The sequence below is a fragment of the Ctenocephalides felis genome, unplaced genomic scaffold (genome assembly GCF_003426905.1).
Source record: "Ctenocephalides felis isolate EL2017-DRISC unplaced genomic scaffold, ASM342690v1 CF-g0.4_SCAFFOLD_01604, whole genome shotgun sequence".
Lineage (NCBI taxonomy): Eukaryota > Metazoa > Arthropoda > Insecta > Siphonaptera > Pulicidae > Ctenocephalides > Ctenocephalides felis.
This window is the reverse complement of record NW_020537758.1, coordinates 3874308-3896139: the sequence shown is the minus strand read 5'-3', so window position 1 is coordinate 3896139 and position 21832 is coordinate 3874308. Positions and strand designations below refer to the sequence as shown.

The 21832-nt window shown below is 24.2% G+C and overlaps 2 protein-coding genes across 2 annotated transcripts; both read left to right on the top strand.

The window, feature by feature from the left end:
• The first annotated feature begins 1387 nt into the window (after positions 1–1387).
• Positions 1388–12327, top strand: LOC113372858 (barrier-to-autointegration factor-like). The gene is made up of 3 exons (XM_026613195.1): positions 1388–1475; positions 9305–9430; positions 12187–12327. Exons 2-3 carry the CDS (start codon positions 9308–9310, stop codon positions 12325–12327), a joined length of 264 nt encoding a protein of 87 aa, XP_026468980.1. The 5' UTR covers positions 1388–1475; positions 9305–9307.
• Positions 12328–15659: 3332 nt separating this feature from the next.
• On the top strand, positions 15660–16225 carry LOC113373088 (barrier-to-autointegration factor-like). Its single transcript, XM_026613412.1, has 2 exons — positions 15660–15845; positions 15940–16225. The coding sequence occupies exons 1-2, from the start codon at positions 15723–15725 to the stop codon at positions 16096–16098; spliced, it is 282 nt and encodes a 93-aa protein (XP_026469197.1). The 5' UTR covers positions 15660–15722; the 3' UTR covers positions 16099–16225.
• Positions 16226–21832: the final 5607 nt, after the last annotated feature.

The following is a 21832-nucleotide window of genomic DNA, read 5'->3' as shown; positions in this document are numbered from 1 at the left end:
TTTTGCTAAGTAGGGTATATGCTAATCAATTTCTAGAGAATCTAATATTAATACTTTAAGTGCATAAGGATGTGTTGTTTGAATGCTGGCGGGGTAACTTGGAACAGGTTTAATGTCTTATTTCAATTTTAAATGTATTTTATAAAACAATTACATTTTTAACTAATGCTAAAAATCTACCAACAGAAGAAAATACTTTTATTATAGATTTTCAAAGATTAAAGTTTATCTTCCGATAGCAGGGTCATGAGAATCAAGGTTATAGCTGGTTATACATCTTTTTCCCTCTACTTTAAACTTCTTATTACATTGAGTTCTATATAGATAAACACAAAGTTATAGACCTTGATGATTAGATTTATTTAGTTTTAGCCAAAACTTAAGTAGATTCAAAAAATTCTTTGAAAGATATCGGTTGGGAATCGCTCTAGCTAGTTTTTGCTCGAGATTGGTAGCGCCATTTTTTTGTAATTAATTGTTGAAAGTGTTGAAAGAAAAAAAAATGATGAAACTTTGTTGAACGATATATTTCATGGTTGATACTAACTGAAATATTATAGGCCGACAAAAAGAAGTTTAATTTAATAGAAACATGAAAGTTTAGAATATTGAATCATGTCAAAATTTTAAAATTATTCCCAAATTCAGGTGTTACTAAATATCAATTATTAGCAATTAAGTCGAATACATATATATATATATACCAATCAGAACCTTTTACAACATAATTCTTATACTTAGTTTCTAACTGGCACAATGTTTTAAGTCAATAAAGCTATTAAATTAATGAATTTAAAGTAAATTTTATAAAATTCCTACCTTTAGCTTAGACACCGAAACAATTCTTCAAAACTACACTCACTTTGCAATGCAATAGCCGTATTTGTGTTTATATTCACAACAAAAATATTAAATACAATACTATGAATTAATAATTATAACAATAAGACAAAAATATATAGGTCCACAAACATATTATCATTATTATTAAATATTAAATATTAAATTTAACTGCGACAATTTAATCACATCCGACATTTTGATTCTAATGTCAATTCGGTTTAACGCATTCTTCACAGTTGTGTTTGCAGGGGTACCAACATTCTGCATATTTTTGCAAGCAAACGTTAATCAATTTTTTTATATATTCATATTATATTAATATAATATAAATAATTAATATAAGAACATATGTGTAAACAATCTAAATATAACTAATTAAAAATATTAATATTTTTAAAGTGATCGGTAATATTTAAAACTTATATTTGTGAAGTTGGTGTTAATGTCCGCCATTTTTTATTTGATTTGACGTTTCGTTTACAATAATTTTAAATGTGATGATTGTGTGGATATGTTAATTTACGTTTAATTAATAAAATAAACCGTAACAATATGTTTATAATATTTAGTTTTATGTGTTATCAAAAAGTAAACGTTCAAAGTAATTGTAAAGGTCAAATATTTGATACGAGGTAAGATGTTAATTGTTAGTTAATTCAAAACTATTTATGTTTTTAAGTATCGATGAGTGACGTTTTTCTAAAAACTATTTACAGAAACTAATCTTAATGACTCAACAATTTAACGCTTAGTCCATTACTTATATATAAGTACATGATATATACATATATACTTATATATACTTATATATATATATCTTGCAATTTGCACTAAGGCAATATGCCACTCACACCTAGTTTATGTATTTAATTTGTTTATTTCACAAATCACATTTCTTATCTCTCCACCAGTAATTTGTGTCACAAAAACCACTTAAAAAGTTTTTATCTAAAGTATTTATTTAAAATCTTTTTATTACCTTATGCTTTTAGAAAATGAACCAAATCATTTGTACTAAATTAGTGCAATAAAAAATCTTTCACCATAAATTTGTATTCGGGGGCCCTTGGTATAATTAATTTTCGATATTTGTAATTCTAATTCGATCAATCTGTTTCTAATAAACAAACTTGAAATTCATGAAACTTTCTATTAAATGGCCTCCTGAGGTCAAAATCTAGTCGATTGAATAAATAATATAACACAATGTATTGTTTTATTAGATTAGACAGGTTTTGGAAACCTTGGTAAAAAATTAAGAAAATTTAGTGGGTAATATTTATTTTTGTTAATTAATTTATTTTATTTATGAAAAATATTAAACCTAAATATTGGCTTTCCAGTATATGGCTGCGTTTATAAATTATTCCTGAAGACGCTTTCAGGGAAAATCGTCAATATCTCAAAAAATTGCTTGAAACCTCACAATTTTTTTATCGGTATCATAGCAGACATGTCATAGTATAACGTACTACAATATCATAAACTTAAACCGAGTATAAATAATTATAAAAAATATAAAACACAAATTAGCTTCTCCTAACCTGTTTACTATGGCAGAGTGAATTTTTAAAGGACGTTTACGATTAAAATCGTTAACATCTCAAAAAATTGCTTCAAACTATACTATTTTTTTACTGAACATTATCATGGACATATTATTGTATAATATACAAAAATTTATAAACTTGGTAAAAAATAATTAAGAAAATTTAGTGAGTAATTTTATTTTGTTTATTGATTTATTTTATTTATAAAAAATATTAAACCTAAATATTTGCCTTCCAGTATATGGCTGCATTTATAAAATTATTCCTGAGGACGATTTCATAAAAAAACGTGAATATCTAAAAAAATTGCTCGAGACCATGCTAATTTTTATATTAAGAATAATAGTAGACATATTATAGTATAAGACACTACACTTTCATAAACTTAAACCGAATATAAATATTTATAAAAAATATAAAACGCAATAATTGCTTACTATCTTCTTTCCACTGAAAAATATTGTAAAGTACTTGTCGACTAAAAACGTTAATATCTCAAAAAATTGCATCAAACATCACTAATTTTTTTACTGAACATTATCATAGATATATTATGGTATAACATACTGAAATTTCATAAACTTAAACCGAGTGTAAGTATTTATAAAAAAATATTAAACCTAAATATTGGCTTTCAGTATATGGCTGCGTTTATAAAATTATTCCTGAGGACGCTTTCAGGAAAAAGTGTCAATATCTCAAAAATTTGTTTCAAAAATGATTAATATTTCTATTAGATATCATAGTACATACATTAAAGTATAATATACTAAAATTTCATAAACCTCAACCAAGTATTGATATTTATAAAAAAAATAAAATACAAAAATAGCCACTCCAACCAATCTGCTAAGGCAGGCTGCGTTCAGAGTAAATTTTGAAGGGCGTTTTTAGGTGAAATCGTAAATATCTCAAAAATTTGTTTGAATGCTTAATAATTTTTCTACCAGACATTATAGGAGTTATATTAAAGTATAACATACTTAAATTTCATAAACCTCAACCGAGTATAAATATTTATAAAAAATATAAAACACAGAAACAGCCACTCCTAACCAAATTCAGAGTAAATTTGTAACGGACGCTTTTGGGCAAAATCGTAAATATCTCAAAAATTTGTTTGAAAGCTTACTAATTTCTCTATTAGACATCATAGTAGATACATTAAAGTATAACATACTAAAATTTCATAAACCTCAACCAAGTAGAAATATTTATAAAAGATGACAAACTCAAAAATAGCATCTATTGAACTTCCTACTAGTAAAAGTTGTTCAGAGAAATCTTTCAAAGAACACTCTTTGTTAAAATCGTTAATATCTCAAACAATTGCTTCAAACTCTACCAATTTTTTAAATCAGAATCATAGTAGATATACTGTAGAATAACATACTAAAATTTCATATATTGAAATTGAGTAGAGATATTTAAAAAAAATTAAAAACCTGCATTGCGTCTCCTTTCTAATACAAATGTTTTGAAAAAAAGTTTTAAGAACACTCCGGAGTAAAATTGTTAACATCCCAAAAAATTGTTTGAAAGCTCATAATTTTTTTTATTGTACAACATAGTAAACATACTATAGAATAACATAGTAGAATTTCATGAACTTAAACCGAGTATTAGTATTTATAAAAAATATTGAGTCCACAAATTGCATTTGTACTGCAATGACTTGTATGAACTGGTGCATTATAAAGACCCTTTGACGCTTTGGCAAATTTCACAAAAATTTGTTTGAAAGCTCACTATTTTTTTATTGATTATCCTAGTAGACATACCATAGTATAACATACTTAAATTTTATAAATCTAAACTGAGTACAAATATTTATAAAAAATACACAACCCCATGATTACATCTTCTATCTTATCTCAGGACACCCCTGTCAAAAACCGTTAATAACGCAAAAACCCACATAAAACCCTAAATTTTTTTCATCAAACCCAACAAAAGACATATTAAAGAACATCATATTAAATTCCCATCATAATATTCCGTATATTCTTTCTGTAACACGACACGACAGATAAGCCCCTATATGATACTCTGACCCGAGAGACAATTTTGCTTTATCTCTTCATGTTAAAGTTTCTTTGTCCAATTGTTATCTTATTGGTGACCCCGTATCAAAGTCACCAAACACATTGTTGTGGGAAAAAAAATCAATTTATCGACTATTCAGGTTTAATAATAATAAAAATTTATATTAAATTTATATCTTTTGTACCATAAATCTATTATTACAATTACCTAAAAAGGGCCCCCCTCCATTTCCAGAAGAGTCGCCCTTAAAAGACAACCTCAATTGTCTATGAAAAGACCCTAAAAGACTTTGTCTTCTAGGGGCACCCGGGGGCTGTCCATTTGTTGCCGGAGGATCCTGCGGTTCTTCAACTTTCACGATTATAGGGGCTGCAGGGGTCACTTCTAACAATTTTGTCCATGGAGGACTCTCGTCCTGGGGTCCTTCCACCATTATGGTCAGTTTAAGGCAGTAACATTAATAAAAAAGACTCTTTGTAATTGACTAAAGTTTAAAATTGATTTTAAGTCTGGTGGTTTGGTATTTTGGGTAGGGGCCACTTTGGGGTTTTCAATGGTACTCCAAAATGCGTTGAGGTACAAAGTTGAAATTTTGGATTTTCATGTGTTTTTATATTGTACACAAAATGGCGTTTAAGGTTTTTGCAAGTTTCACACAAAATTTTGCACAATTTCAAATTTTTGCACTCAAGTTTTAAAGCACTTTTAGGTTTTTTAAACAATTTTTGTGTTAAAAACTTGAAAATTGGAATTTTGGCTTTATTTGTAATTTGTTACAAAATGGCGTCCCGGTTTTTCTATTTTTTGGTTATTCTATATTTTCGAAAATTGGAATTTTGGCTTTATTTGAGATTTGTTACAAAATGGCGTCCCGGTTTTTCACTTTTGCACACAATTTACTTATAAAACTTTATTATTTCAATTTATATTTTGGTGTTTTTGCTGCATTTTTTACGATTTTAGAGCCAAATTTTGACCCAAACTTATAAATTTTGGTTTTATAATATTCTATACTAAATTATGTACAAAATGGCGTTTACACTTTTTAAACTTTCTAACAAAATTTTACACAAAATTTTTACAAACTTTTTATTTTTACTATGGTAACTTTATATGTTGTTTGTGTTTTTGCTGTATTTTTTTCGATTTAGGCCAAATTTTAACCCAATTTTATAAAAATTGGTTTTATAATATTTTTAAATAAATTATGAGCAAAATGGCGTTTACACTTTTCAAAACTTTCTAACAAAATTTTACACAAAAATTTTACAAACAATTTACTAATAAAACCTTTTTACTATGGGAACTTTAATATTTTTGTGGTTTTTTTGCTGTTAATTTTTGTCGATTTTTAAAACAAATTTTGACTGGACAACTCAAAAATTTAATTTTATGATATACTTGACTAAATTATGCATAAAATGGTGTTTAAATTTCTCAAAATTTACACAAAAATTTATTAAACTTTGATTTTAGTTTTGGTACTGAGTTCTTGTCGACACATGAATTTTTATTAAAATAATTTATTTGACACTTTTAGTTTAATAATATTTTTTTAATATACTCTATAAATCCAGGGGTGTATTTTGATATAAATATAATTACAAAATAATCCTTAAATTTTGAATTAGTCCATAAAATCCAGTTTTTGGTATAAAAATCAAGTTTATATCAATTTTATGTATGTATAAGTAATGAAACTTTTAGCTGTTCTTTGAATTTTTGAAAATTTCTGGCACTTTTTTATATGAATTTATTATAAATTTGGTATTTAATTTTTTTAAAAAAATCACTGAAGCACAAATATTCACATTACAGTCAATTTTTCCAAAGTTTTTTGATAAAACATGACAGAAATAGACTTGAAATCTATGGTTTTATTTTTAATTTCAAAAATTAATTTGTATCCATAATTTGGCTAAAATTTTTAGCAAAAAAAATGAATAAAAATATACAGAGTATATTATAGCACACTTTAAAAAATAAAACAGTCAAGTTGTACTTTTTATTTTTATTTGATTTAATTTTATCCAAGCAAGATATTAAAGTTAAACAAGATATATTCTAGGTAAAAGTTTATGTTTAAAATTTTTGTTAAATTTTTATGACCAATTTTACAAAAATTTATGCAATTACAAAAGGCTATACTTAATATTATATTCGTAAGAAAATATATTTAGTATTTTTTTTTTATTTTATAAATTTGCCGTAAAATTTGAAATTTGATGCATACTTTTTGTTTAAATAATTGTTAATAATAGGATGGATAGTTTCATAAAACTATGCTAAAATTTTATTACCCAAAGCACTTTATTAAAATTTTATTTCACCATATAATTATACACACATCCAGCAATTTTTCAAATTTCTTGCAAATATTTGCAACACTTAAATATATTTAAAAAATATCGAAACTAATCAATATTCTTAAAAACCAAAAAATTACGCCAATCAAGCACTGAAATTATCCATTACCCTAAGCACTTTTTCAAAATTTTATACCACCACAAAATTACACATACATTCAGCGATTTTTTCAAATTTTTGCAAAATTTTGCAACAATTGTAAATATTTTTAATAAATAAAAAAAGAGCAGCATGTATGCACCGAACGTGCGCCGACATTCGACTGAATTCGATTTTGTATATATTTACATACACGTGGTCGCATTTGGAGGACATTGAAAGAAATTTTTATATAGAATACAGCAGAGACGTCTGGGGAGAAAGTAAATGTACTAAATGGTTTGAATCTTGGATAAAAGTTAGAGATTTTAACGCTGGTTCAAGGAGTTGATATAAACAAAAATACTGATTCGATGTAAAGTTTAGAAATTCATAATAATTTGAGTTTTGGATTTACAATGTAGTAATTTAATATATTGTATTTTAAAAGATCTACTATAAGGACAAATAATAAAATTATCGAGCTTTCCTAAAAATTTTCAAGATATTTACAATTTTATGAAAAAAGTACCTCCAAGTCAAAGTATGCATTTAATTGATACGATGAACCAATAAAGTTTAGAAATTCATAATAATTTGAGCATTTGATTTAGAATTTTGTAATTTTAATACATTATATTTCAATGTGTCTACTATGATGTCAAATACTAAAATCGATGAGTTTTTTTGGAATTTTTGAGATATTTACAATTTTATAAAAAAAGTACCTCCATGTCTAAGTATGCATTTAATTGATACGATGAACCAGTAAAGTTTAGAAATTCATAATAATTTAAGTATTTGATTTACAATGTTGTAATTTTAATATACTATTTTTTATCACGTCTACTATAATTCCAAATATCAAAATTGACGAGTTTTCTCAAAAATTTTCAAGATATTTACAATTTTACAGAAAAAGTACCTTCAAGTCTAAGTATGCATTTTAAACTAATTTGATGAACCAATAAAATTTAGAAATTTATGATAATTAAAATTTGATTTATAATGTTGTAATTTTAATATATTATACTTTAATATGTCTACTATGATTTTAAATACTAAAATCGATGAGTTTTCTCGGAAATTTTGAAGATATTTACAATTTTATAAAAAAAGTTCCTCCATGTCTAAGTGTGTTTTTTAAACTAATACGACGAACCAATAAACTTTAGAAATTTATGATAATTTAAATATTTGATTTACATTGTTGTAATTTTAATACATTATATTTCAATGTGTCTACTATGATGTCGTATACTAAAATTGATGAGCTTTCTTGGAAATTTTAAAGATATTTACAATTTTATAAAAAAAAGGACCTCCAAGTCTAAGTATGCATTTTAAATTAATATGATGAACCAATAAAGTTTAGAAATTCGTGATAATATAAGTATTTGATTTACAATGTTGTCATTTTAGTATATTATATTTTATTATGTTTACTATGATGCCAAATAATAAAATTGATTAGCTTTCTTAGAAATTTTCAAGATATTTACAATTTTATAAAAAAAAGTTCCATGTCTAAGTATGTTTTTTAAACTAATACGACCAACCAGTAAAGTTTAGAAATTCATAATAATTTAGGTATTTGATTCACAATATTGTAATTTTAATATATGATATTTTAATGTGTGTACTATAATTTCAAATACTAAATGCACGAGTTTTCTTGAAAATTTTGAAGATATTTACAATTTCATAAAAAAATTCCTTCGTGTCAAAATATGCATTTTAAACTAATATGATGAACCAATAATATTTAGAAATTCATGATAATTTAAATATTTGATTTACATTGTTGTAATTTTAATATATTATATTTTAATGTATCTACTATGATGCCAAATAATGAAATTGATGAGCTTTCTTAGAAATTTTTAAGATATTTACAATTTTATAAAAAAGTACCTCCATGTCTAAATATGATGTTTAAACTGTTAAAACGAGTCAGAAACGAGTTATTATTTTTTTTACAACTTTTGAACGGTTTGTTTAATTTGAACCAAATATTCAGCGAATTTGTTTGAAATTAATAGTCCATAATATTTTCTAACATCATTTGTACCTACAGCACCTTGGTATATTTTAAAACATTTATTAAAAATAGACAAATTTTTCGACAAGGCTATGGATGTTACAAAAGCGATAAACAAAAAATGCGTATATATTATTTTTTCCCGGAATATTTACAAAAAATCGATAACACTATTGATAACAAATACAATAAACTTATATCATAATTTAAAAATATTTTTCGCAGAAGTTAACAATAATAAATTCAACTGGATAAGATCTTATCTAAATCTTAAATTAATTTATTGTCGTCTTCTCGTGCCTATATAAACTTTAGAATTTGGAATCAACAGACTAGAACAGTTTGATTTAATGTTTTTTTCGTTAATTTTGTTTTTAAGAAAATGTCGACGAGCCAAAAACACCGGAATTTCGTTTCGGAGCCGATGGGAAACAAACCGGTCACGGAAGTCCCCGGAGTCGGAAGAGTTTTGGGTCAAAGATTAAATGATGCCGGATATTCCAAGGTAAAAATTATAATTGACATAAATAAATAAAAATAGAATTTTTATTTAATTAATTTTAATATATAATAGTGGTTGAATATTAATGTTTAATTATAAAACTCTAAAACTCTACTAATACAGGTTCATCTGGTTTAAAATGCACATTTTGACTTGGAGGAACTTTTTTTATAAAATTGTAAATATCTTAAAAATTTCCAAGATTACTCATCGATTTTAGTATTCGACATTATAATAGACACATTAAAATATAACATATTAAAATTACAGCATTGTAAGTTGAATATTTAATTTATTACGAATTTCTAAACTTCACTGGTTCGTCGTATTAGTTTAATATGCATATTTAGGCATGGCGAGGTACAAAATTTTTGTACAAAATTGTAATTATTTTGAAAATTTCTAAGAAAGATTATCGATTTTAGTATTTGACATTATAGTAGACATAATGAAATATAATATATTTAAATTACAACATTGTAAATCAAATACTTAAATTATTATCAATTTCTGTAACTTTACTGATTCATAGTATCATACTTAGGAATAGAAGTGCTTTTTGAATAAAATTGTAAATATCTTGAAAATTTCTAAAAAAACTCATCAATTTTATTATTTGCCATCATATGATATATACTATATAGTACATATAATAAAATATAACATATTTAAATTACAACATTGTAAATTGAATATTTAATACGAATTTCTAAACTTTACTGGTTCGTCGTATTAGTTTAATATGCATATTTAGGCATGGAGGAACTTTTTTTATGAAATTGTAATTATCTTGATAATTTCTAAGAAAACTCATAGATTTTAACATTTGGCACCATAATAGACATAATAAAATTTGATATATAAAAATTGCAACATTGTTAATCAAATATTAAAATTATTATGATTTTCTGTAACTATACTGGTCCATAGTATCATACTTAGACGTGGAGGTACTTTTCGAATAAAATTGTAAAAATCTTGAGAATTTCCAAGAAAACCCTTTGATTTTAATATTAGGCATCAAATAGAATATAATTTATTTAAATTACAACATTGTAAATTGAATATTCAAATTATTACAAATTTCTAAACTTTACTGGTTCATATGCATATTTAGGCATGGAGGAACTTTTTGAATAAAATTGTAAATATCTTGAAAACTTCTCAAAAAGATTATCGATTTTAATATTTGGCATCATAGTAGATATAATACAACATAATATATTAAAATTACAACATTATAAATCAAATACTTAAATTATTATGAATTTCTAAACTTTACTGGTTCGTCGTATCAGTTTTAAATTCACACTTAGACTTGGAAGTACTTTTTATAAAATTGTAAATAACTTTAAAATTCACAAGAAAACCCTATGATTTTAATATTTGACATTATAGTAGATATAATAAAATATAATATATTAAAATTACAACATTGTAAATTGAATATTTAATTTAATACGAATTTCTAAACTTTACAGGTTCGTCGTATTAGTTTAATATGCATATTTAGGCATGGAGGAACTTTTTTATATAAAATTTTAAATATCTTAAACATTTCCAAGATAACTCATCGATTTTAGTATTTGACATTATAGTAGACACATTAAAATATAATATATTAAAATTGCAACATTGTGAATCAAATATTCAATTTATTATGAATTTTTGTAACTTTACTGGTTCATAGTATCATACTTAGGCATGGAGGTACGTTTTGAATAAAATTGTAAATATCTCAAAAATTTCTAAGAAAATTCATTGATTCTAATATTTGGCATCATAGTAGATATAATACAACATAATATATTAAAATTACAGCATTGTAAATCAAATATTCAAATTATTATGATTTTCTGTAACTGTACTGGTCCATAGTATCATACTTAGGCATGGAGGTACTTTTTGAATAAAATTGTAAAAATCTTGAAAATTTCTTAAAAAGATTATCGATTTTAGTATTTGACATTATAGTAGACATAATAAAATATAATATATTAAAACTAAAACATTGTAAATTGAATATTCAAATTATTATGAATTTCTGTAATTTTACTGCTTTATAGTATTGTACTTAGATATGGAAGTACCTTTTGAATGAAATTGTAAATATCTTGAAAATTTCTAAGAAAGCTTATCGATTTTAGTATTTGGCATCATAGTAGACATAACAAAATATATTATATTAAAATTGCAACATTGTGAATCAAATATTCAATTTATTATGAATTTTTGTAACTTTACTGCTTCATAGTATCGTACTTAGATATGGAGGTACCTTTTGAATGAAATTGTAAATATCTTGAAAATTTCTAAGAAAACTTACTGATTTTAATATTTGGCATCATAGTAGACATAATACAACATAATATATTAAAATTACAGCATTGTAAATCAAATATTCAAATTATTATGAATTTTTGTAACTTTACTGGTTCATAGTATCATACTCAAGCATGGAGGTACTTTTTGAATAAAATTGTAAATATCTCGAAAATTTCTGACAAAACACATCGATTTTAATATCTGGCATCATAGTAGACATAATGATATATAATATATTAAAATTACAACAATTTAAATCAAATACTTAAATTATCATGAATTTCTAAACTTTATTGTCTTAGACTTGAAGGTACCTTTTTATAAAATTGTAAGCATCTAGAAAATTTCTAAGAAAACTTATTAATTTTAGTATTCGGCATTATAGTAAAGATAATGAAATACAATGTGTAGTTTATAAATTTCTGTTTTTTTAGGCAAGTAACCTTTTGGGTTCCTATTTGACCAACGAGGGCCAATTCAAAAGAAATTTCCAGAGCACTTGCTATGCAAATGACAGACAGGCCAACGAGGCCCAAGCTGGCCTTAGAGGATTTACCAATAATTTTATTGATTAATTACTTTATAATTAAAAATTTGTAGTCTCTATAGCCATTGCCCACATTTTGACCAAACAATAAAAAATATAAAATAGCCTGTTGTTTTGTATAATCATCATAATAGTTATCAAAATAGTAAGACGACATTCTAAATTTTGTTATTTAACTTGATAATTTCAATCAGGACATAGTAATTTATTTACACTAACTAAAACTAGATAAAATTTACTCATATAATGTGTAAATTACTATAGATACTTTGATATTTAAATTTTAAGTAATTCTTATTCCGCTTGAAACACGGATTTGAGTATTTTACGAATTAAAAATAACTGTATTCTACTAAAATACACTACTAAAATCTAGATAAATTTACTAAAATTTGGTATAAATTACCATACACACGTACATGTTGAACTTTTGAATAAAAACGGAAGAAACATTAGTATTTTATTAATTACCAATAAGTGAATTTAGCAGATTTCTCTAGATTTTGTCGAATAACTTGAAAACTTTATTTACATCAACAAATAAATATATTTACATCAATACAAACTAGATAAAATTTAGTATCGAATAGTATTAATTGTTATATATATATACCTGCATATCAAAATTTTGAATAAAACCAGTGGAAACGCAGACTTCAGCATTTTATTAATTATTTTCAACAATATATGGATTTAAGACATTTTTCTAGATTTTATCGAATAACTTAAAAAATTTATTTGGGGTACTTTGATGAAGTTTTACTAATATAAACTAGAAAGAATAGACTAAAATTTAGTATCAAATATTATATATACTTGCATATCAAAATTTTTAATAAAACTAGTCGAAACATAGACTTTAGTACTTCAGTTATCAATATGTGGATTAAGATTTAGATCACAAAAATCATTAAAATATTTATAAATATATATATATATACAGTAGAATCCGATTAGTATGACGCCGGATATATTGACAACCGCTTTATATGACGTAATCGCACTAGGAATTTGGTTTCCATATAAAATTTCTTTAAAAAACAGCTGTCTAGTCGGATATATTGACCTCGCTTACATTGACATGTCGCTTATAATGACCCATTCTTGCAAAAAAATATGTCCAATTATAATGACCGACATGATTTTACATGATGTGGCCAAGTCGACGAAAGCAATTGCTATGTATTTTGTGCACAATAGCACCAGGGACTGCTTTTACAATAAAATTATGTAAAGAAATCAATCAAAAATTACTGATTACTTACATTAAAACCTTTACTTTGGCAAAGGTGTAAGAGATAAAATAGTAAAGTTTAAAAAAAAAAGCAATTTTACAAGAGATTAATTGAATAAATTGTTATTCCGGCTCTTCTGATGAATATTTCTGACGAATAGCAGATCAATGTAATACACTGTGTGTTATCTTTGAAACAAAAGTACCCACAGAATTAATATTTTGCATTGGTTCAATAATGTAGCATGAAATGCCTTTAAAATTTAATAAAAGAAATTGCATCTGTTCCACTTTACCCCGTATATGAAGTAAAATGGGTCAGATACCAAATGTTTAAATAATAGTAAAAAATACAATATTTATATAATTAGGAATTATGTACGTATGTATGCAGTGCTGGATTTACAGTAGGGGCAATCGGGGCTACTGCCCAGGGCGGCAAATTTTGGGGGGCGGCAAAATTTGGATAGTGAGAAAAAAATTCTATACAATATAATCAACTTTTTTTAACAACATTTTTTATTTCAAGAAATATAATGAACAAAACATAATACGAGGCATAAAAATTTGGGTTGAAATAAACGATAACTAAAATTTATTTTTTTTGCCTTGCCTCCCTCTCCTAATGTAAATTATCAAAATGGTTAATAAGTTATCAAATTTGGCAATTTGGCTAATATAAAGATTCATAAACAAGCTGAAAGTTTAAGAAAAATATGTTCTTCAGTTCTCGAGCTTTCTTAAAATGACATATTTGTGCACTTCCAAGCTTATAGCGTCGAAAAAAAATTTAAACTCATGGCAGTGCCTTAAGACAAATTACTAAAACATTCCGTACTGAAAATTTATAAAGAGCTCTTAAATTTTATTGAAAAATGAAAAAAAAGGCTTCTAAAACGCATTTTATATCTTTTGAAATTTTTCGAAAATTATGAACTTTTTGCAAAGAAGAGAAGAAATATCGAAACTCAATTACCATTTTTCGTAATTGCCTGTACCAAAAGGTAATCAGCACGTCTCCCCATCAATACATAAATCTAATATTTTTTAATTATTCAAGTCGATTTCGAGAACACGGATCAACCGATTTAAATGATTCAATTCATATTGATATGGAAAGGTGCTGATTAGTTATGGGCTAAGGCATGTCCAATTGTTTTGAAGATACGGGCCAAAATGCCAAAAATGATAATTCAGTTTTTGAGAAAAAAAGCGTCCAATATCATTCAAAAAAATTTACAGAATAAGTAACTGCTTAAATTTGTGAGGGGAGGTTTAGCGGTTTTGATGATCCAAAAAAAATTTGAAAAAGAAACATTTGGCGGACAAAAGTGATCATAAGATATGTGCACATTAAATTATCAGATATTTTAAAGATATTATAATAAGTATAAATTTTGTTTACATTTATATAAGTTCTGTAACATTGTTTATCCGATAGACTGCGACGCGGCGCTTACGCGCTTCTATATTTTGTCCCTCGCAGCTGAAGCAGCGCGATTGCTTTAAAAAAAAGTTCGAAAGTTTGTAAAATTTCAGGGATGGGGCGGCATTTTTGTCAGTGCCCCGGGGCGCCAAATTTCTAAATCCGGCCCTGTATGTATGTAAGTTTTTCTGAACATAGTTCGATAGATGCTTCTTTTATGTATGTTATGTATCGTTCATTGAGTTTAGACAGTATAATTACCGTAAGTCAAATTGGACCGTTGTGCCCCGCCCTACCCTATGTCAATTTTATTTTATATTAAATTTTAATGTGTCATTTTCATTTTTAATTAAAACGTTTGGATAAGCTTTTCTTTTGAATTACTGAAACATGTAACATATTTGCATATTAAAAAGTTTTTTTTCAGTACGCTTTTAATGACGACCGGTTAGTATGACGAGATTTCGGCGTCCCTTCGATGTCATACTAAGCGGATTCTACTGTATATATATATATATATACTGCAAAAAAGATATAAATAATAATAAAAATGTAGTTAATACTTTAAATGACTATTAAAAATAAATATCTGACTACCATATTAGATAATATTATCACAATTCCAGGAACAACTTATTGGTACCTCTGATAACAATTTATCGAATCGCGTATTGATAAATTACAAAAACCTCTGCAATTATACATAAAACAAACCTTAGACAACAACTTTTGTGAAAAAATATTTAAAAAAAAGTTTTTTACCATGTCGACATCCCAAAAACACAGAAATTTCGTGTGTGAACCAATGGGCAACAAATTGGTGACAGAATTACCAGGAATTGGTTCAGTTTTAGCCCAAAGATTGGCAAATGCTGGATATCTTAAGGTAAATAATAAAGAAATATTTTATATTTATTTAATTTAAATATAAATTTATATAAATATATTTATATTTATATAAATTATAAGTGTATTTTTAGGCTAGTTCAGTGCTAGGACAATTTTTGGCAATAGATAAGGATCAGGAAAAATTTAAACTTTGGTTAAAAAGTGTTTGCCAGGCTAATTCCAAACAGGCTAATGATTGTTATATCTCTATGAGAGATTGGACTAATAACTTTTTTGTAATTAGAAAATAATAATTTAATAAGGTAAAAAATATTGTAATAGTATTAGTTGTGTACATATATTATAATTTATAAATTGAGCAAAAAATGAGCCATCTGCTTTAATAAATTTTAATAAATATTAACTTTGCTTGATTTTTAATATTGTGTGTTATTTATTTTATAAACTAGATATAAAATAAAAACAATATTTAATTTGGCAAATTAAATTGAATTTCTAAATTTTCATCATTAACTTAAAAAGTGGTCCATTATATCAAGGTCATAAAGTACTTAAAAAAGTTCAAAATTAAAAGGTCTTAATGTACTTAAAAATAATTTAAATTTATCAATTAATTATTCAAAAAATATTTTAAATAGTAGTGGCATCTAATTTTTCACCTGAGAACTTCTTCACCTGTAGTTTTTACCTTTACTAAAATATTTTGTTCGGTTGATGCGTTGGATATTGTTGACAAAAACAAGAACCTGTTTTGAATTATTAACAATACAATTGTATTTATATATATATTATATATATATATATATATGTATATATAATTTTACAGGTGTATAATATAATTTTGCAATAATAACCATAAAGGTTATACCTGTACAACAGAGGCAAATTCATAAACCACACCTATTTAGAGCTGACGTAATTGTTGTTCTTTCTGTTAATATGAAACAACAATATAAATTTGTAAACAAAAGGATAAATTTTTGTCTTTTGTCTTAAAAAATACATTAATATATATATATATATATATATATATATATATATACATATAAAGAACTTATCAAATAAATTATATCTAAGCCCTGGTTCTTGTCTTATAAAATCGTAAATAACTTAAAAATTTGTGAAAAAGCATACAGTTCTTTATATTGCATTTCATTATATACATATTAAGGAGAAACATATTGCAATCACCGCATTATTGGGTGATCAAAGATATTTTAATTAATTATCTAAACTTTTGTCTTCCATCTAATAATTTATATCCAAGACATTCTGGTACTTGTCTTATAAAAGTGTAAATATCTTAAAAATTTGTAAAAAAAAAATGCAATTTTATTAATTGCATTTTATTATAGACATATTGAGGAGAAATATATTGCAATTACCATATATTTAGTAAGTCGGATATATTTTAATTGATTATCTAAACTTTTGCCTTACATCAAATAATTTATATCCAAGACAACCTGGTACTTGTCTTATAAAAGTGTAAATATCCTAAAAATTTGTGAAAAAACATGCAATTTTTCATATTGCATTTTATTATAGACATATTAAGGTTGAATATATCATGATTACTGTGATTTAAAATAATCAGAAGTATTTTAATAAATTATCTAAACATTTAGCTTTCATCAAATAATTTATATCCAAGACAACCAGGTACTTGTCTTACAAAGTTGTGAATATCTGAAAAATTTATGAAAAAACATGAAATTTTTTATATTGCATTTTATTATAGACATATTAAGGTGGAATATATCATGATTACTGTGATTTAAAATAATCAGAAGTATTTTAATAAATTATCTGAACATTTAGCTTTCATCAAATTATTTCTAAGATACCCGGGTGCTTGTCTTATAAAATTGTAAATATCATGAAAATTTATGAGAAACCAAATTTATTTTAATATTGGGAATAAAAATAGATTTATTAAAATACAAATTGCTGAGATTTTAATTTGTTAAAATGAGCTGAACATTTATTATAAATTATATTAATTTGATTTCATATATTTTAAATACACCAACTAGAATTAGAGCGTCTTAAATATTTCATATGTATAATTTTATGTATAACTAATTTTTCATCAAAAATAATATTTTCTGAATAATAATACAATTTTATTTCTTCATTTATTATACAATTTAACACAAATGTTTATTTATTTATTTAAATATATAGCCCACAGATTTCTCCAAGAGGACTCAAAAATACAATTATTTGACATAATGAATAATGTTACAATTTACTTACAATTAGTCATAAGTCTTCGTTTAAGATGCTAATTATATATAATACAAGAGAATCTTGGAAACAAGGTTAACATTTTAACGTGTAATTATTTCAATTTATTAAGAACAAATATAATAAATATGTTGATTCAACCTTAACCCCATCTATGAATCGACATAATTTATTTTTATGTGAGTCGGACTCCTGTAGAAATAATAGAGTCTTAAATGTTGTAAATATAGAGTGTTTTTGTAAAATTCAGTATCAGGAAAAGTTATTTCAGTAAAAGTAATGATTTTTGAATAATGTATACGTATACACAAATTATACTTCAATATGTCTGTAATAATATCCAATATTAAAAATTATATGCCTTCTCACAATTATTTAAGATATTTATAATTTTATAAGAAATGTACGCGTACTTATATAGAGGTTATAGTTTGAGCAAAATGTTCTAATTTTTTTAATTAAGTTGTGATTGCTATAAAACGTTTAAATTTTAATAAATCATTTTTTTATATATTTACATTAATACAAGCTATTAGAACATATTAGTTTGAACAAAGTTTTAAAATATTTATAATTATATGAAAAAGGTACCTGAGTATCGTAAAGACAAATAAGTCGATTGAGCTGTATTTTGGATAATTTATTAAAATAGTTTGGTTTGTTCTAGAATATTAAAATATTAATAAATTATACTACAAAGTATATACTTTAATATAAAATTATAAAATAGTAATACTTGCTCACAAATATTTGAGATATTCATACTTTTAATCAAATATACTCTTGTACTTAATAAGCTACAGTATTAAAATTTCCTCAATTGTTTAAATAAATTTGATATCGAAAAGTTTATGCTAAAATATTGAAATTATAATATTGTATACTCTAATATGTCTACTTCAGTATAAAATAATAAAATTAGTATACTTTTTCACAAATATTTGAGATATTTATACTTTTATTCAAAGATGCTTTTGTACCGATTTATCTAGTCATAGTACTAAATATGTTTAAATAGCTTAAATTAATTAAAATAGTTCCGTTTATTTTAAACTATTGAAATTCTGATAGTGTGTACTATAATATGTCTAATTTAATATTAAATAATGAAATTTGTATACTTTCTCACAAATATTAGAGATATTCATACTTTTAATCAAAGATACTCTTGTACGTAATATAAGCTATTCCAGTACTAAGGTTTTGCCAATGGTTTAATTTTTTTTAAAAATAGCAAGGTTTATGCTAAAATATTGAAATTATAACATTGTATACTCTAATATGTCTACTTTAGTATAAAATAATAAAATCAGTATACTTTTTCAGAAATATTTGAGATATTTATACTTTTATTCAAAGATGCTTTTGTACCGATTTATCTGGTCATAGTACTAAATTTGTTCAAATAGCTTAAATTAATTGAAATAGTTCCGTTTATTTTAAACTATTGAAATTTTAATTGTGTATACTATAATATGTCTAATTTAATATTAAATAATGAAATTTGTATACTTTCTTACAAATATTAGAGATATTCATACTTTTAATCAAAGATACTCTTGTACGTAATATAAGCTATTCTGGTACTGAAATTTTTACAATGATTTAAAATATTTTAAAAATAGTGTGGTTAATGCTAATATATTAAAATTATAACATTGTATACTCTAATATATCTACTTTAGTATAAAATAATAATATCAGTATACTTTCTAATAAATATTTGAGATATTTGTACTTTTATTCAAAGACGCTTTTGTACCCATTTATCTAGTCATAGTACTAAATTTAAACAAATAGCTTAAATTAATTAAAATAGTTCCGTTCCGTTTATTTCACACTATTGAAATTTTAATTGTGTATATAATAATATATCTACTTTGATGTAAAATAATAAAATTAGTTTACTTTCTAACAAACATTTGATATATTTATATTTTTATCTGCTGACACCAGAACTATTTTTTTTAAGTTGTTTAAATTAATTAATATAGTTTCGTTCTTTTTACAGATATGAAATTTCACAACAGTATACTTACATATATCTATATTAATATAAAATTATAAAATTCGCATACTTTCTAACAAATATTTGAGATATTTATACTTTTATTCAATGACGTTTTTGTACCGATTTATCTAGTCATTCGGTCATTTTGTACCAATTTATCTAGTACTAAATTTGCTTAAATAGCTTAAATTAATTAAAATAGTTCCGTTTATTTTAAACTATTGAAATTTTAAATGTGTATACTATAATATATCTAATTTAATATAAAATAATTAAATCAGTATACTTTATAACAAATATTTGAAATATTTATACTTTTATTCTATGACAATCCTACACCAGACATTCTAGTACTATTTTCTTAATTTGTTTAAATTAACTAATATAGTTCCGTTCTTCCTACAATTATGAAAATTCAATACAGTATACTTACATATATCTATATTAATATAAAATTATAAAATTTGTATGTTTTTTAACAAATATTTGAGATATTTATACTCTTAATCGCACTCATTTCCTAAATTTCGATAGTTCTTAATAAGTATTAAATTTAAATGACTTAATTTTTTAATATTAGTTTCAAGCTCTGAATAAATATGATAATTTAACACAACATACCTATAAAGATTTACTTTAGTGTAAAATTATAAAAAATGTGTGTATTCTAACAAATTTAAAAAAATATGAAAGAAATGCACATGAATTACATATACCTAAACCAGTTTGTGCAAGCAAAATTTTTATAATTTTTTAAAATAGTTCTGTTTGAAATAAAATATTAAAATTTTAATATGTTATTTGTTAAAACATCTATTTTGATGCGAATTATAAAAAAGTATTACTTTCCTTACAAATATTTGAGATATTTGTACTTGCAACCAAAATCGTACGTGTACTCATAATTTCATATTGCATAAAAATTTTGTATATAAAAATGTTTTTAGTTAATATCTTACTAATTTTTAGAAACCATGAAAATGTATATTTCATATACATTTTTTCTGAAATATATTCATTCTCATTTTGTCTACTTTAAGTGAACAATAATGTTTTCAATTCCTATTGAAATTTTATCAAAATAACACACCTGTCTGTCTACCTATACGTTTTTTTGTATGTATTTTTTAGTGTTTGTCGTATTTAAATATTTCCATTTATTTGTTTGTTTTGTGTATTTTTTGTTGTTTATTTTCGAAAACAAAAGAATGAAAAGTGATAGTCTTGTCCTAAGTTATCTCTAAGAAACGTTTAACCCAGTTCTTATATATTTAATGAGCATTTTGTATTCACATCACTTTCGACTACTTTAACCATATTGTTTAGTTAAAATTATGCAACTGTTAAAGATAAATGTCTTTTATTGTTTTAAATTAAGAGATTTGCATTCAAAGTGCAATTTTGATAATAATAATTATATATAAATCATTGAGGTTGTATTCAATTTGGTTCTTCAAACCCACGTGACAAATTTATGAGCTTTGTGTTGTAATGCTAAATATTTTAAATATGTATTGATAATTGACTAATTTTATTTATTAGAGCAGTTGTAGACATAATGAGGTATAACATATTTAATTTTTAGCAATTTATATCAAACCTAACTATTTTAAAATTTAAAATTTATATCAAACCTAACTATTTTAAAATTTAAAAAAAATTAACAAAATGTCGACGTGCACCATTGACTTTATGATGGTCCACGTACTTTTTTGATACAATCATAAATATTTAAAATATATGTGAGAAAACATACTTTTTAT

Bases quoted from the DNA above. Each gene is read 5' to 3' on its own strand.
- LOC113373088 (XM_026613412.1), top strand. From the start codon at position 15,723: ATGTCGACATCCCAAAAACACAGAAATTTCGTGTGTGAACCAATGGGC. The intron at 15,846-15,939 runs GTAAATAATAAA...GTGTATTTTTAG, and splicing joins CAAATGCTGGATATCTTAAG to GCTAGTTCAGTGCTAGGACA.
- LOC113372858 (XM_026613195.1), top strand. From the start codon at position 9,308: ATGTCGACGAGCCAAAAACACCGGAATTTCGTTTCGGAGCCGATGGGA. The intron at 9,431-12,186 runs GTAAAAATTATA...CTGTTTTTTTAG, and splicing joins ATGATGCCGGATATTCCAAG to GCAAGTAACCTTTTGGGTTC.